Genomic DNA, 14550 nt, shown 5'->3' with positions numbered 1-14550 from the left:
TGCAGAAGATATATTTGACATGGACTAAAGAAAAGATTGTTTGAGGCACAAAAACATTGTCCATACGGGAAAAAACTCATAAATTCTACCATATCAAAAAGGAAAACTTTTCTAAAACATAATTATTAGAAACAAGATTTAAAGAAAAGCCAATTTTCTCCCAGTTTGAGAGAAAACAGTAGTAAAGAATTATTCTTCTCTCCCTCTGGCCCTCCTCGATGCTTGTGCTCTGTCTTAAATAAACAAAATCTTTAAAAAAAGCAGGGGGGGCGGCGCCTGGGTAGCTCAGTTGGTTAAGTGGCTGCTTTCCGCTCAGGTCATGACCTCAGGGTCCTGGGATGGATCAGGCTCCCTGCTCAACAGGGAGTCTGTTTTTCCCTCTCCCTCTGACCTTCCTCCCTGCTCCTGTTCTCTGTGGCTCAAATAAATAGATAAAATCTTTAAAAAAAAAAAAAAAGAAAAAAAGAATTATTACCCAGAATACATGAAGAACTCCTAAAAATACCCATCTAAATGAATGGCCAATCTGACTACTAATCAGGAAAATAGAAATAAGAACTACAATGAGGGGGCGCCTGGGTGGCTCAGTTGTTAAGCGTCTGCCTTCGACTCAGGTCATGGTCCCAGGGTCCTAGGATCAAGCCCCGCATCAGGCTCCCTGCTCAGCGGGAAGCCTGCTTCTCCCTCTCCCACTCCCCCTGCTTGTGTTCCCTCTCTCGCTGTCTCTGTCAAATAAATAAAATCTTAAAAAAAAAAATAGAAAGCATCTAAAATACCAATGACCTATTTTAACCCTGAGATAACTGACTCAGTATATGACTCAGTGATGAGGCACAATATGGAGTCCATTATATTCCCAGGTAGGTATTCCCTTGTCTCAATGAGCTTTAGCATTCCCACATGTTCTGCAAATGCAGGGACATCTGTGGTCCTCTTTTGCTCACCTACTTTCTTCATAGGTTTTTCTGCATGTCACAGGACATTTTCATTAGCAATGTGGGGAAGATGACAGAAATATTGCACAACACATTTAACAACTCAAAGTGAACAGGAGACCAGGTCCTATCAGGAAAAGAGCAGAAGTACAACTGCAGTAGACTCCACAGCCTCTTCCCCAGACTCGTGCCCAACTGAAAACATCTTTACTGGTGTGCTCATGACAATTTATTATAGTGGGTTTTGATTCAGACAGTTAAATATCATAAGGATTTCTGCCAGTCATCATGGCAAAGAGTGAGCCTTCAGACAGTGAGGGATACTGACACTATATGGATTCGGTCATAGTAAAAGCATAAAAGTACAGAAAGAGACAATTTCAGAATAGTGATTATCTCTGGGGAAGGGGTGAGAGAAACAGAATCAAGAAAGGACACTAAAGGGAGTTTTAGCTACCTTTTTCTTTTTAAAAACTGAGATAAATGGGGTGAGATATTATTAAAATATGGGATCATGGGTACATTATTTTTTGTACCTTTTCATAAAAATATGAAGGACCAATAACATTCTTAACCAGTCTGATGCACGCCAGAAGCCTGCCAGCATTAATCAGCCCACAGATTCAAAGGAATCTGAATTCAATATTAAACAAGAATCTGAATTTTATTTTAGGGCAAGAGAACGAGTGTGTGTTTTTTTGTGTCACCCTAACACCCTTCACAAGTATGCCCCCCATCAGAACTGCCACCCTTCGAGCCTCTACCCTTCCCCACTCAATCATTCACAATCCCTCTACGTGAACTACTATGCTCAGGCCACAGTGGTCTCCTCGCTGTTACTGAACACAGAGTGGCCTCCATCTCCAGGCCTTTTTATCCCTGGATTTTCAGGGCCAAGTCCTCACCTTCTTCAAATTCTTGCTAAAAGTCTTACCTTCTCAATGACTGCCTTATTTGAAATTGCAAACTGGGCCCCCAGAACCCCTGATCATCCATCTTCCCTACTTCCCTTTTTCCCAGGGTACTTATCATTTTCTAGCACACTGTATAATTTACTTCCTACACTAGAAACCCCGTTATGCAAAAACTTTGGGGTGTTTCATTCTTGATGAATCGCAAGTGTCTAGCAATAGCACCTAGCACACAGAGGGCAAATACTTGGTAAAGTGATTAATAAAACAATTTCTCTATGTTACAGTACTCTCTGGGACTGACAGAACAAGCCACTATCCTCTGTTATCTCCAATACTCCACAAGTATATACTCCTCTCAAATCATCTGCTTGTATGCCCATTTCCTGTGGATTCTGATTCAGAGTCTAACACAGAGTGAGATACTCAATGTTTATGGAATGAATGAAATTCAAGGTCTTGAACATAAAAGATTAAGTTTCACTCAGGGCAGGCTGCTTCTACTATAAACTCATACTCAGGTAAATTAATTGCAGGTACCTCTTTTTTTTTTTTAAGATTTTTATTTATTTATTTGACAGAGACACAGCAAGAGAGGGAACACAAGCAGGGCCAGCGGGAGAGGGAGAAGCAGGCTTCCCGCTGAGCAGGGAGCCCGATGCAGGGCTCGATCCCAGGACCCTGGACCCTGGGATCATGACCTGAGCCGAAGGCAGACACTTAATGACTGAGCCACCCAGGTGCCCCACAGATACCTCTTTTTAAAGGTCACCTTAAGGCACAAAGGGCTGCTACCTGATTCACACTTTCTTTCTACTACAAAGACAATAAAAAGGTGCATTTAATGATGCCATAAAAATAAGCATTACCTTACACACTCAAATCTAAAAGAAATCAGGTCAAATTTAATTAAGATCAGGTAGCCGGATTTAAGAGAGATGGTACTTCTCTCTACTTTTGGTTACATTTTTATTATCCTCTATTTTGGCAGAGAAGCAATGTAGCCAAAAGAAGTTTGCCTATACTAATTAAAAGTTTTAGAGAGCAATTTTTTAAAATATATAAAAGCTGGTAGTGGCAAGTCGTAAAAATGGCCACAAATTCTTGGACCCACTTTCCATTTGATGTGGAATCTGATTTCCCATGCTCTGCAATCTAGACTGGCCTTAGTGACCTGCTTGTTAACAACAAATCAGCAAAGGTCATGGGGTTTCAGCAGGTTATTTGGGAACACTTGCTCTGAAGCATCCCCTCTGGATTCCCAGTCACCATGCTATGAGGAGCCCATGCCTCATAGGGAGGACATGTGAAGGTGTTCTGGTCAACAGCCTCAGTTGAGCCCAGTGTTCAAGTCACTTCAGCCCAAGTGACATGGGAGGGAAGAAGCCTCCAGATGATCCCAGCCCCCAGCCATCTAAGTCCTCCCAGAGGCGTGAGTCTTTCAAGCTCAAGCCCTGGATATTATGGAGCAAAGACAAGGCATCCCTGCTGTGCCCTGACCGAATTCCTGACCTGCAGAATCTGTGAGCATAACAACATGGCTGTTGTTTCACACAACTAAGCTGGGGGGGGAGGGGCGCGTGTCAGAGAGGCAATAAATAAACTGGAAAATGAGTGCTAACCCAAAGCCTGTAACTAATTACCACATTTCATTTTCTCACCACCAGCAGAGCCTAGATTTCATTACTTAGTACAGGTAAGTCATTTATGCAGAGGTCACATATCACACAGATCCACGTTCTAGGACAGGGCAAAGAAATTATCCAAAATTAACTCTTGATAGCTGTTAGCCATTCATTTTAGTCACCTTTCTGTACGCTGAATCAATAAGGTTGATGCACCTTTGTGAAGTAACTAGATAATTGCTAGCTATATAAATATATATCTCAGATCAAAACACTACTTCTGTTAACACCATGAGGAAGGAGAGAAGATACAGTAGCTACTGTTAAGAGGCGGTTACTCCCAAGGCTCCATGCTGTGTTCACAACATGAATGAAATATTTTCTTTCCCAAGGAATCAATTCATGAAACTGAAAATGATCAACACTTTGAAGATCTATTTCCAAAAATCTCTTGCTAGAGATAATAAGGATATACCACAGATCAGAAAAAAAATATTAAGGAAAAATTCTGATTTAAGAAAACAGATTTGCATCCATCAAAATCAGATTACTTTCTTCTTGTTTTCCAATACAAATAAAAACAATCTTACCATAAAATTTATATAAATGAAGAGTGGAGAGCTCAAAGCTGACAGTGTAAAATCTTTTACAAGAATAAAACTCATTTTAGAAGCATTTAAAAAGCAAGTAAAATTAATGTATGTCTCATACAATGGAAATACTTTTAGAAGTAAAAAAACAAAACAAAACAAAAATCCCAATTGTTCTAACTTTTCTGCAATCAACACTGCCCTCTAGTGATGCAGAATAAAAGTAAAATAAAAAAGCAAGTACCACATTTTATTTATTGTTCATTTCAGTGTGTTTGTCAGAGTATCTAGTTTGGACTACAAATTCCACCAAAGAAAGAATAAACGAATTCAGGATGACTTTTATTACCTATTGTTAAATTAGAAACTCTTTAAAAAGGCATTAAATCAAGGACATTAATACATGCAAAGAGCAGCTTTTAAATACAATGGGAATGAAACATCGCTACACAGTGAGTTACATCTTCATACATAATTCAGGAAAGACCCTGCAACTTAGACTCTAAGACCTTAAGACCCTGCGAAATTCATACGATTCTGGAAAGACCCTGTGCCTTATCACTGAAGACTTATGAAAATAGGTAGAACAGTAAGATTAAATAAAGCATCACCATCTATAGCCAAGAAAATTCAACAGGAAGCAAGCCAGGCTAGTTCTCATGGCAGATGTGTATCAAACACAATGAAAAGTGTCCGGAGCAACCAAGGCCTCACACACCTGACAGTTCTGCCCATTAGACTCCTCATTTTAGGAAAAAAGTTTGAGGAAAAGAGCACGTTTAGTTGCTAAGCATTTACTGAGCAGAGGAAGTTTTCCAAGAAAACAGAGACTTACCAAGGGTCGTGCCATCCTGCCCCATGATGCACTTCATAGAGGTGACAATCTGTTCCACGACAGGTGGTGACAGTGACGTGGCATACACAGCACTGTGAGAATGTGTCCGCAGATAGTCTATCAGCTCCTGGGGAGTTCACAGAAGCAAGGCATTAGAGGGAAAGCCTGAATTCTCTGCAATGTCACTGAACTCCTTCCAGGTGCAAGCACACTCTTCCTCCCTTCAACACCGCTGGAAGAGGGACACTAATCTGAGATGCAGAGGTCAGAGGATACTATCAGCAACAACTGCATCGGACACATGCCAACCTCCTTAGGCTCAGGCTTTGTTTTGTTTTTTAAACATGCCACAACAAGAAAGAAAGAAAAACTAGTTTTAAAGAAGCCCTCTAAATTTGGAGAACATATCGCTTAATGTTATAAACAGATCTACAATGCTGAATTAAAGTGCTTAGATTACTTTTCAGACACAATAATTTACTTATAACTACTACAAAAAATATCATCTGCATATTACCCTATACCTGCAAAGCCCCGAGTAACAGAAAGACAGTTCTCTAACATCAATTTTAAAGGGATTAAATGTCCTCCAGATACACAGACATTTATAAAATGATATAAATATGGCAGGAATTAAATAGAAATTCACTGGGTCTTTCATGAGAACAGGAAAGCCATCTCATTGAAGAAAGAAAAACTTTGTATGTCAGTTACAAGGAGTCCAAAACAATCAGTTGTATATCCCTATTCTCTCCTTCTAACTTCACTAAATCTTTAAATAAAATGTGCAAAGTAGCTTACGTACCAGAACTCAACAAGGAGATACAAAATAGGACTGTAAAACAGTTTATCACTTCAAAAACACTAAAAACTGAACAAAAGGCACAAAAGCATAGATATACCAGACTTAAATGATGTCCCAGATTATTACTTTAAGTCCTTTGGTTGAGCAATAAATCTTACCAAAAAGCAAGCAACTTTCCAAAGTGAGCCTGGTCCCATTAACAAAAATTTGAGGTAAAAATCTATCAAACTTGACTAAAACCACTAATGAGTTTTCTCTAAAAGGCAATCAATTATTAAGAGAAAGTCCATGCTTTAAGTTTCCCAATGTCAGGTTTTAAAAAGGAATTAAAGATATTTATGAGCTCCTACTACATGCCACATACAAATATTTGACAATGTATTTTTATTAATACTATGGAGAGTTTTTTTCTTACAGTAAGTTTTATTGAGATATAATTCACTTTTCTAAAGTGTACAGTTCAGTGGCTTTTAGTATATTCACAGAGCTGTGCAACTTTCATCACTAATTTTTTTTAAAAATTTAATTAATTAATTAATTATTAAGTAGGCTCCACGCCCAACATGGGACTTGAACTCACGACCCCAGGATCAAGAGTCACATGTTCTACCAACTGAACCCCCACTATCTAATTTTAGAACATTTCATTATCTCAGAAAGAAACCTCATACCCATCAGAAGTCACCTTCCACTCACCACATCCCCTCAGCCCTTGGCAACTACGAACCTACATTGTCTCTGATTTACCTGTTCTGGATATATCACATAAAAGAAATAATATGTGACCTTTTGTGACGGACTTCTTTAAATTAACACAATGCTTTCAAGTTCATCCATGTTGTAGCATGGACATACACTATTTTTTCAACCCTTACTACAATCTTATAAATTGGGCATATTCATCTCTGTTTTACTGATAAGGAAATGGGAAGGTTAAATGCTTTGCCCCAGGGCTCACAAAGTTAGGGAAATATTCAAACCTAGGCCTCTGTCTCATGGTTCAACCATTTCCACCACACCACATTGATTCTCAAATGCCTCAGAATTCATTACCCAATTTTTAAATTGAAAAGTACAATGCCTTATAGTAAACCAGAGCAGGCAAAATAATCTTTTAACTTTCTATCTTTATGCTCACCCAAGATGCATGTGAGGCCAAGCGCAGGGAAACTGGTCTTCTATTCCCACTGGCTCTCATTATAAACTCACTACTTTTGAAATTGTGGGTACAACTCAAACCCAGAAAAAGACTGCGGCAAACAGGCAGCACCACTGTGCGTCCTTTCACATAAGAGGGTGTTCTGTATGTCAGACCAGCATGTGGTTTAGAACCAAGCTCAAGTAAGAAAACAACAAACAATGAACAGAACCAGCCTTTAGTTCATCAGAGTCACTCACTGAGCAACTCAAGTGTGAAGCCCACTGGCACTGTGAGCCTAAGCCACAAACAAATTCAGGATCTCCACATCCCAGTTCAGGATGCTTACCTGCTACACGTGAGTTACCAAATGTGGTAGCCAGAACCACCTTTACCCTTAATTGTTCAATTTGCGTGGCCCATTTACCTTCTTGCCTCCAATGTATCCTCCAGAAGCACCAAAGCTCTTTGTGAATGTGCCCATCATAACGTCCACATCCTCAGGATCCAGACCAAAGTAATCCACCACACCTCGACCTCTAGGGCCCAGAGCCCCAATGCTGTGAGCTTCATCTAGATATAAGTATGCCTTGTATTTCTTCTTAAGGGCAATCACTTCAGGAAGGCGAACAATAGATCCCTCCATGCTGGCAAAATGGATAAAAAATACACTGAGACTTTTTAACTCTCAAAATTAAGAGTTGGTCACCTTACTACTACTATTAATTTTCCCAGTTTATTGCTTTTTTATTTTTTTATTTTTTTAAAGATTTTATTTATTTATTTGACAGAGAGAGACACAGAGAGAGAGGGAACACAAGCAGGGAGAGTGGGAGAGGGAGAAGCAGGCTTCCTGCTGAGCAGGGAGCCGATGTGGGGCTCAATCCCAGGACCCTGGGATCATGACCTGAGCCGAAGGCAGACGCTTAACGACTGAGCCACTCAGGCGCCCCTTCCCAGTTTATTGCTTTTTTAAATGGTTTGACAACTCTGCCTGTGATTTTAAACTGGCAAAGTTAGATGATGCCATGGCTAGGCAGATGTCTAGGGGAAAGGAAACTGGATCTTTTCAAACAAGCGCCAGAACAGAATTGACCTTAATTCACCACAGATGGATAAAGGTCACAGCAGATTCTTCTAACACTTGCAATTACAGGCAAGGTTGGATTTTGCATTACACTGCAGATGAAATTAAAACAGCAGAATAAAAGAATAAAAAAGATAGGAGGTAAGAGAGTTAAGTGCAAGGGCTGCAAATAAACCAGAATAAAATTGTTCTTAAAATGGAATGATGTAGAATTTGGTTTGACACATTAGAAAACATATTCTAATTCTTGCCCCTATGTATACATTCCCTCTACAAACAGTAGAAAAATAAAGGATGCAAAAAGAAAGGGAATTTGAAGACCATTAGCAAGATGGAAAGAATAAGAAAAGCCAGACAAAAAGACTTCTGTGCCAGTGTTGACTCTGCTTCCAGGTATTTTATCAAGTCATAAACACTGCCTCCTTGGTGTCCAGAGGGGTCCAGATTACTGTTCCCTTCTGCTTAAAAACTCTGTAATTTCCTGGAGCCAAATCAGAAAGATAAGAATAAGAAAACAGGATTACCTATATATTCCCTCCACAAGGATTAGAATTTTCTTCCAGGGCCTTCGTGTCCGAGGCTGACCATAAACAATGGCATCTTTCAACAGCTTCTCTAGGCTTTGCATATCTGTAAGTAGCACACAAAAAAGAATTTCAACACAAAGTACCTTCCTCTTTCTGAACCCTACTTCCGAAATGCAAATACACATTTCTTATTCAGGAAGTGTGTCTCAGATGGCAAAGGACATTAACATAATCATAACTGAGCCGAAAAAGATAAGGCAAAATGGGTAAGCTACTGCTAGCTTGAATGACAATCTCATCTAAAATGTAATGAATGTCCAAAACCACGGAAACTCCACTAAATGACTGTGGCACAGGCAGTTCCACTGGGTAGCATGCCTGTGAAATGACTGATGTTTCATGTTAAATACCAGGCCGTTCAGTTAGTGGGGTTTGTTTGTTTTGTTTTGTTTTTTTGTATTTGTAGAATCAACTGTATCTTTAATCCTAGTGAGTCATTCAGAAATACATGCATAAAGAAGACTGAGCAAGAGAGTGCAAATAAACAAATACACCTCCTAAAAAGCAAATATGGGGGAAAATTCAAAGTGTACGCCCCATTTCCTTTCACCTAGGATACACTCAATAAACGCTTGTTAAATAGCTTTATCTTAGTAGCGGGCTCAAAATACACCAGTCTGGGCATGCATGAGACTATGTGGTAAGAAAGCTTGGCAATCAGTTGAGACTGTTCCATGTTTGACTCGATCAGCTCTCTTGGTCCTTAAGGATGGTTACCAGGCCCAGAAACAACTTGGCTCGTACTACCACTAATGAGGATCATAATTTTCCTGTTAAAGATAAATGCTGTGAAGACCATTGTTACCATGACAGTAGACTTCATACTTAAAATATCTGCCCTGAAATAATGGCCTTAAGGACCTTTCCCCCAAAATCTATGCAATATTAAGTCTGGGGTATATTTAACAGGGGTGGAAGGCACCCCATCATAAAACGTGATTTTATATTCTTTATTGCTCAGGACTGAAGGAGGGGGTTACAAAGTTACATGATTTTGCTCTTTCTATGAAAGGACTTTGGTTAGGAAAGAGAAGTAAGGTAATAAAAACACATACCACAAGTGAGATTGCCAAAGGTTGTGACTCTGTTTATACCTTCAGTTATTCAGAACAAAACAATCTGCTACCTAACCCAGAGAGGAGATGCTACCACCGAAGTATGTCTATTGTGAGGCTGCTATTTCTGCTGCAGAGATCAATGTGTGGCACCCAGCAGGAGACAAATAAAAATGCACTCATTGTTTTAGTTTCCTCTGTTTATATACAGAAAGGAAGAGAAAAATATTGACTCAAAATTTTAGATGAAAGGAAGTACCTATACAATGCTTGACCGTATCACCTACTCAGGGAAAAAAAATTCAATTATCTCTCTCATATTATGCTTCCTAAATTCCATGCAAATTAAAGATTCAAATAAAAAATATACCACAAAACCATGAAAAGAAAATATGAGAGTAACTTTATAATCTTAAAATGGGGGAGGCATTATGCAAAATCTAAAACTCGTAAGAATAAATGTGCCAACACCATTTTAATAAATCTACCAGCAAGACACTAAAAGTTAAAAATGAAAAAAAGAGTAATTAATATAAAGGGCTCTTATACTCAGTGGAGAACCGAAACCGTTTGAAAATGGCCAATTCACAAAGAAATACAAACACAATTAACTGTATAAAAAAGTTGCTTAAAACCTAATAATCAAAGAAACAGAAATTAACATGTTATTGACTTACTCAATAGAAAATATTTTAAGTGATTCATAATGTCCTATGTCAGCCTGTAAGTAGAGTCACTGTCATGTTGTTGAGTAAAAATTTGTACCATATTTGGAGGCAATTTGGAAAAGTCTAAAAATTTTATAACCTTTTAATCAGGCATCCTAAGACTGCTAGGAATTTATCCTAAGGGCTTTTATCAGACCACTGAGCAAAAATGTGAGTAGGTAGTACTGTTTCTAGTAGAAAAATTTAGAAACCACCTTGATGTCCAAATTGAGGGATGGACTGAATGAGGGCAACTCCAGACACCACCTGCCACCCTGGCCTTAGGGGAGGAGGAGAGTCACATGGACCGTCAAAGTTCACACGTGTTTTAAGAAATAGGTTACACAATTGTGCTTAATAATGCCATGTACTTCATAAAACAAAATACTGTATGTATCATTTTCATTATAAAACATTTTAGACAAGACAAAGACAGAAGGAAGAAAGTTATTAGCATCCACACGCCTCCCATCCAGAGTACAGATCTAACATTTGGGTGTTTATTCTTCCAGACTTTTGTCTGTATGTGTACACATTTTGGCAAAAAAATGGTATTAGACGTACAGTTTGGTAATCTTTCCTCCCTACATGCTAGTATTTTAACTACAAAAGTTACTTTCTTATTGTAAATCATTATTTTAATAATACACAAGACCCCTCCACTTGGGGAGAAAGTTCTGGCAGTGCCATCTTCCTCTGGGGAGCAGCTGTTCATACCTGGACTCCAGTACCTGTTCTGTATCAGTGGTATTCCACTAGTGCTTTCTCAACAGTCTCTTCATTAACCGGCCAGAGCTCCTTAAGATGAGACCCTGCTTTATTCATCTCGGTAGCCCTGGTGTTACGGCAAGACACACCACAGGCATCTAGTAAATGCATACTGAACAAGTGACTTCTACACAAGGAAGATGAAAGAGTTGAAAGCTAAATAAAAGGAGAATATTGTATTTTGTACAGCCTCTGGAGAAATATGTATGAAATAGAGGCCTTCAGCCTCTATTTCTAATGAGGAAGAGGATAACTTCTAAAAGACTGGCCCAGAAGGACACTTTAAATGTTGCTACATGCTGGGCACTGGGGAGGCTCAGTCAGTTAAGCGGCTGCCTTCAGCTCAGGTCATGATCCCAGGGTCCTGGGATCGAGTCCCATATCAGGCTCCCTGCTCGGCGGGGAGACTGCTTCTCCCTCTCCCTCTGCCTGCCTCTCTGCCTACTTATGCTATCTCTCTGTCAAATAAATAAATAAAATCTTAAAAAAAAAAAAGTTGCTACATGCTTCATTTATATCTTCCATTATTAACGTAACTACTGTTACCACTGCCATTAACCCAAAGAATATTAAACACTAAAGCCTGCAGTAAATTCCACATCAAACTCACTGTTGTGTTTGAAGATTCGAATGGTTGCTCCTGAGAGTCTGGCTCCTAGAACCAGCGAAGCATGGTTCAGTTCATCACTCAGAATCAGGCAACCCTGCAAAACCACCAGCACAGAAAGGTAAGAAGCTAGGGGGAAAGGTTTACTTACACAAATTACAAAATGCTAAAATCATTAATAATGGTATCTTATTAAGGAAAGCTTACACAACAGCAAAATTACCAATTTCAGGAAGGAAAGTATACATATTTTTGTTTTGCAAAATTAACTTAGTAGTAGATACAAAATTCTAGCCTTTTAATTTCTTCAGTTCTATGACCGACTTAAATATTCAGATATGTAGCAACAGGCTATTATTTATACCTAAAATCTGATATATCAGATAGTCTTCATGGGGTTTCAGTTTTGCTGGTTTGATGGCATTCCATATGAGTTTTGGTATGATGTGCTATTATTTGTGGGAAGAAGTGGGGGACAAGGGAGCTGAGGGAGTAAAGCATTCTTCCTCTCACTCCTAATAATACCCTGAATTCAATGAAGATTCCACTTACTAATACTCTCCCCCACTGACATGAAGTGTAGGCCTCAATTTTGCATTTAAAATCCCTCAATAAGCTCTACTTTAACATGTTAACATGAGTTTCTCCTAAGGCAACAAGAAAAGGCTGAAGCTCTCAGGGATTTTATTTCATCCCAGGTTCTTACTCTTCCACAGCTCAGGCCCTTCAACCTGTAAGAACTGAACTCAGAAACAGGTTTTTCTGCCAACAGTGTCCTCAAAATATCCACTTAGATTTTATAGTAAGGTGCAGAAAATATCAGCATGTTCCCGGAGAAAAAAGAAAGAAGACACACACACAAACACACACACACACACACACACACACAAACACTGATTTATAACAAAATATTCTTAGAGGGATACTTAAACTCATAACAGCAGATGTCTACAATTTTTACACTGTGCAAAATTTTTATTATTAAGATAAAAAGCTACCTAGTTAAAAATGTGTACATTAAAAAGGAGAAGTAGAGTTGAAGGTACCAGTATGAAGGTACCATACCACAGTATGGGCTGATGGGTTTTAAAATGTATATGTAATGTAGTATACACATACACACAGACCTGTGTATGCATGAGTTAGTATACAAGCATATATTTTTCTAGCTCTAAGCACTGAGGGACAAGAAGCAGTGACACCCAAGGGGCCGTAAACACAACAGACCTTGATTTCTAAATACCACCCTCCAGTAAAATGAACCAGGGCTCAATGGAGAACTGGTTGACCCCAAAGCTAAAATAGGTTAAAAAAAAAAAAAAAAAAGCTCAGGGCCTCTTGTCATGCTACAAAGAAAGTGCTCTTTAGGGGGAAAAAAAAGAATGAGCACATATTTAAATGGCACAGGAGCCCACCTGAAAGATCTCCCAATGGCCAAAACTGGAACAATCCGAGCAACAAAATAAAGGGCAATCGTGCTGGATCCAAATAATAAAATATTCACGAATCTGTACTAATGTAAATGAATAGAGGAGAAGCAACAACTCTTCCTTCAGAAAAGTCAAGGTAAGGAAAGACAAGGAAAGTCAGGAACTGTCACACAATGGAGACTGAGGAGATACCACGCAGATCCTCGACAGAAAATGGTATCGGTGGAAAACCTGGTGAAATTGAAATAAGTTCTGCACTTCAGTTAATTGTATTGTATCAAGGTTAATTTTTTGGGTCTGATAAATTCCACTCTTATGTACGATATTAACATAAAAGGAAGCTGAGTGAAGGGTATACAGGAACTCTGTATTCTTTTACAAGCGTAAATTAATCTTTGAAAAAAAGTGTTAAAATTGGGGGGGTGGAAAAGGGAGAAACTGGGGAAGAAAATGAAGAGAGTGAATTTCTCTTCTGCAAGTCTTCAACCCTTTACTTACCACTCTTGGCATTCCACTATACCTTAAAAGGATACCCCCCTCCTTCCCCTCCATACAATTTTATTTTCTTCTCCTTCCAGCTCATTTTTTTGACAAAATCTGCAATATAACTTGCTATTTGCCTCCTTTTTAGACAGCCTTATTCACCATTTCTATGTATCAATCTACTATGAGGCTCTATTATATCGTTAGTTCAAAAATAAAATAAAAATTAAATGTCAGCAGTTAAAAGCTAAGTGCTTAATATGTTCCAGGGATTATGTTAAGGGTTTTAAAGGCAATATTACTTTTAATCCCCATTAAAAAAATCTATGAGGCAAGTACTATTATCCCCACTTTACATAAGAGGAAACTCCCTTTTAGAGGAGCAAGATTTTACAAATCTTGCTCAAGGTCACAAGCTTCATGAGTGACTCATTACAAAGCTTCTGCTTCCAGAACACATGATCTTAATCTATAATATACTATCTCCCCCTGCCTTTAAGCTGAAAAATCAACCACCTCACAAATTTAGTATCAGATTCAAAGAAATATTAAAACTGGATTAGTTTCTGTCTTTAATGGATTAAATGATACTTAAACATTCAGCTATAAAGTTTGATTTGAAAGATAAATCTTTAAAGTAGTATCTTCCAAGTCTGTATACAAGATCTCTAATTCTACATGATTAGTTTCTGAACATACAGGGAAGAGCAGGATGAGATCATTTAACCCTCTAGGGCAAAAAATTCTGAGAAATTCCAAATAAGAATCTCAAGATTTATGCCACTCAAATGCAGGACAGGAATGTATTATAATCAATATGAAGTCAAAGAACCACACATTTATGTCTTTCGAGGTATCTGTCCATTGTATCTAAGCTGTTGAATTTACCAGCATAAAGTTGTTCTTATTTCCTTGTTATCCTTTTAATGTCTGTAGGATGTGCAATGATGTATCCTTTCTCATTCCTGCTACTGGCAATTTGTGTCT

The 14550-nt window shown here is 38.5% G+C and overlaps 1 protein-coding gene across 1 annotated transcript in view; it reads right to left on the bottom strand.

The window, feature by feature from the left end:
* Positions 1-14550, bottom strand: part of SPTLC2 (serine palmitoyltransferase long chain base subunit 2) — a 104058-nt gene that overhangs the window by 46388 nt on the left and 43120 nt on the right. The window contains exons 6-9 of the mRNA XM_027569762.2: positions 11654-11747; positions 8451-8556; positions 7267-7486; positions 4897-5023 (exon numbers count right to left, since the gene is read on the bottom strand). Coding sequence (XP_027425563.1) covers positions 4897-5023; positions 7267-7486; positions 8451-8556; positions 11654-11747 — 547 coding nt within the window. The remainder of the gene's footprint in view (positions 1-4896; positions 5024-7266; positions 7487-8450; positions 8557-11653; positions 11748-14550) is intronic.

This window comes from Zalophus californianus, chromosome 6 (assembly GCF_009762305.2).
Source record: "Zalophus californianus isolate mZalCal1 chromosome 6, mZalCal1.pri.v2, whole genome shotgun sequence".
Lineage (NCBI taxonomy): Eukaryota > Metazoa > Chordata > Mammalia > Carnivora > Otariidae > Zalophus > Zalophus californianus.
The sequence above is the reverse complement of the archived record's forward strand: the minus strand, read 5'-3'. Positions and strand labels throughout refer to the sequence as shown.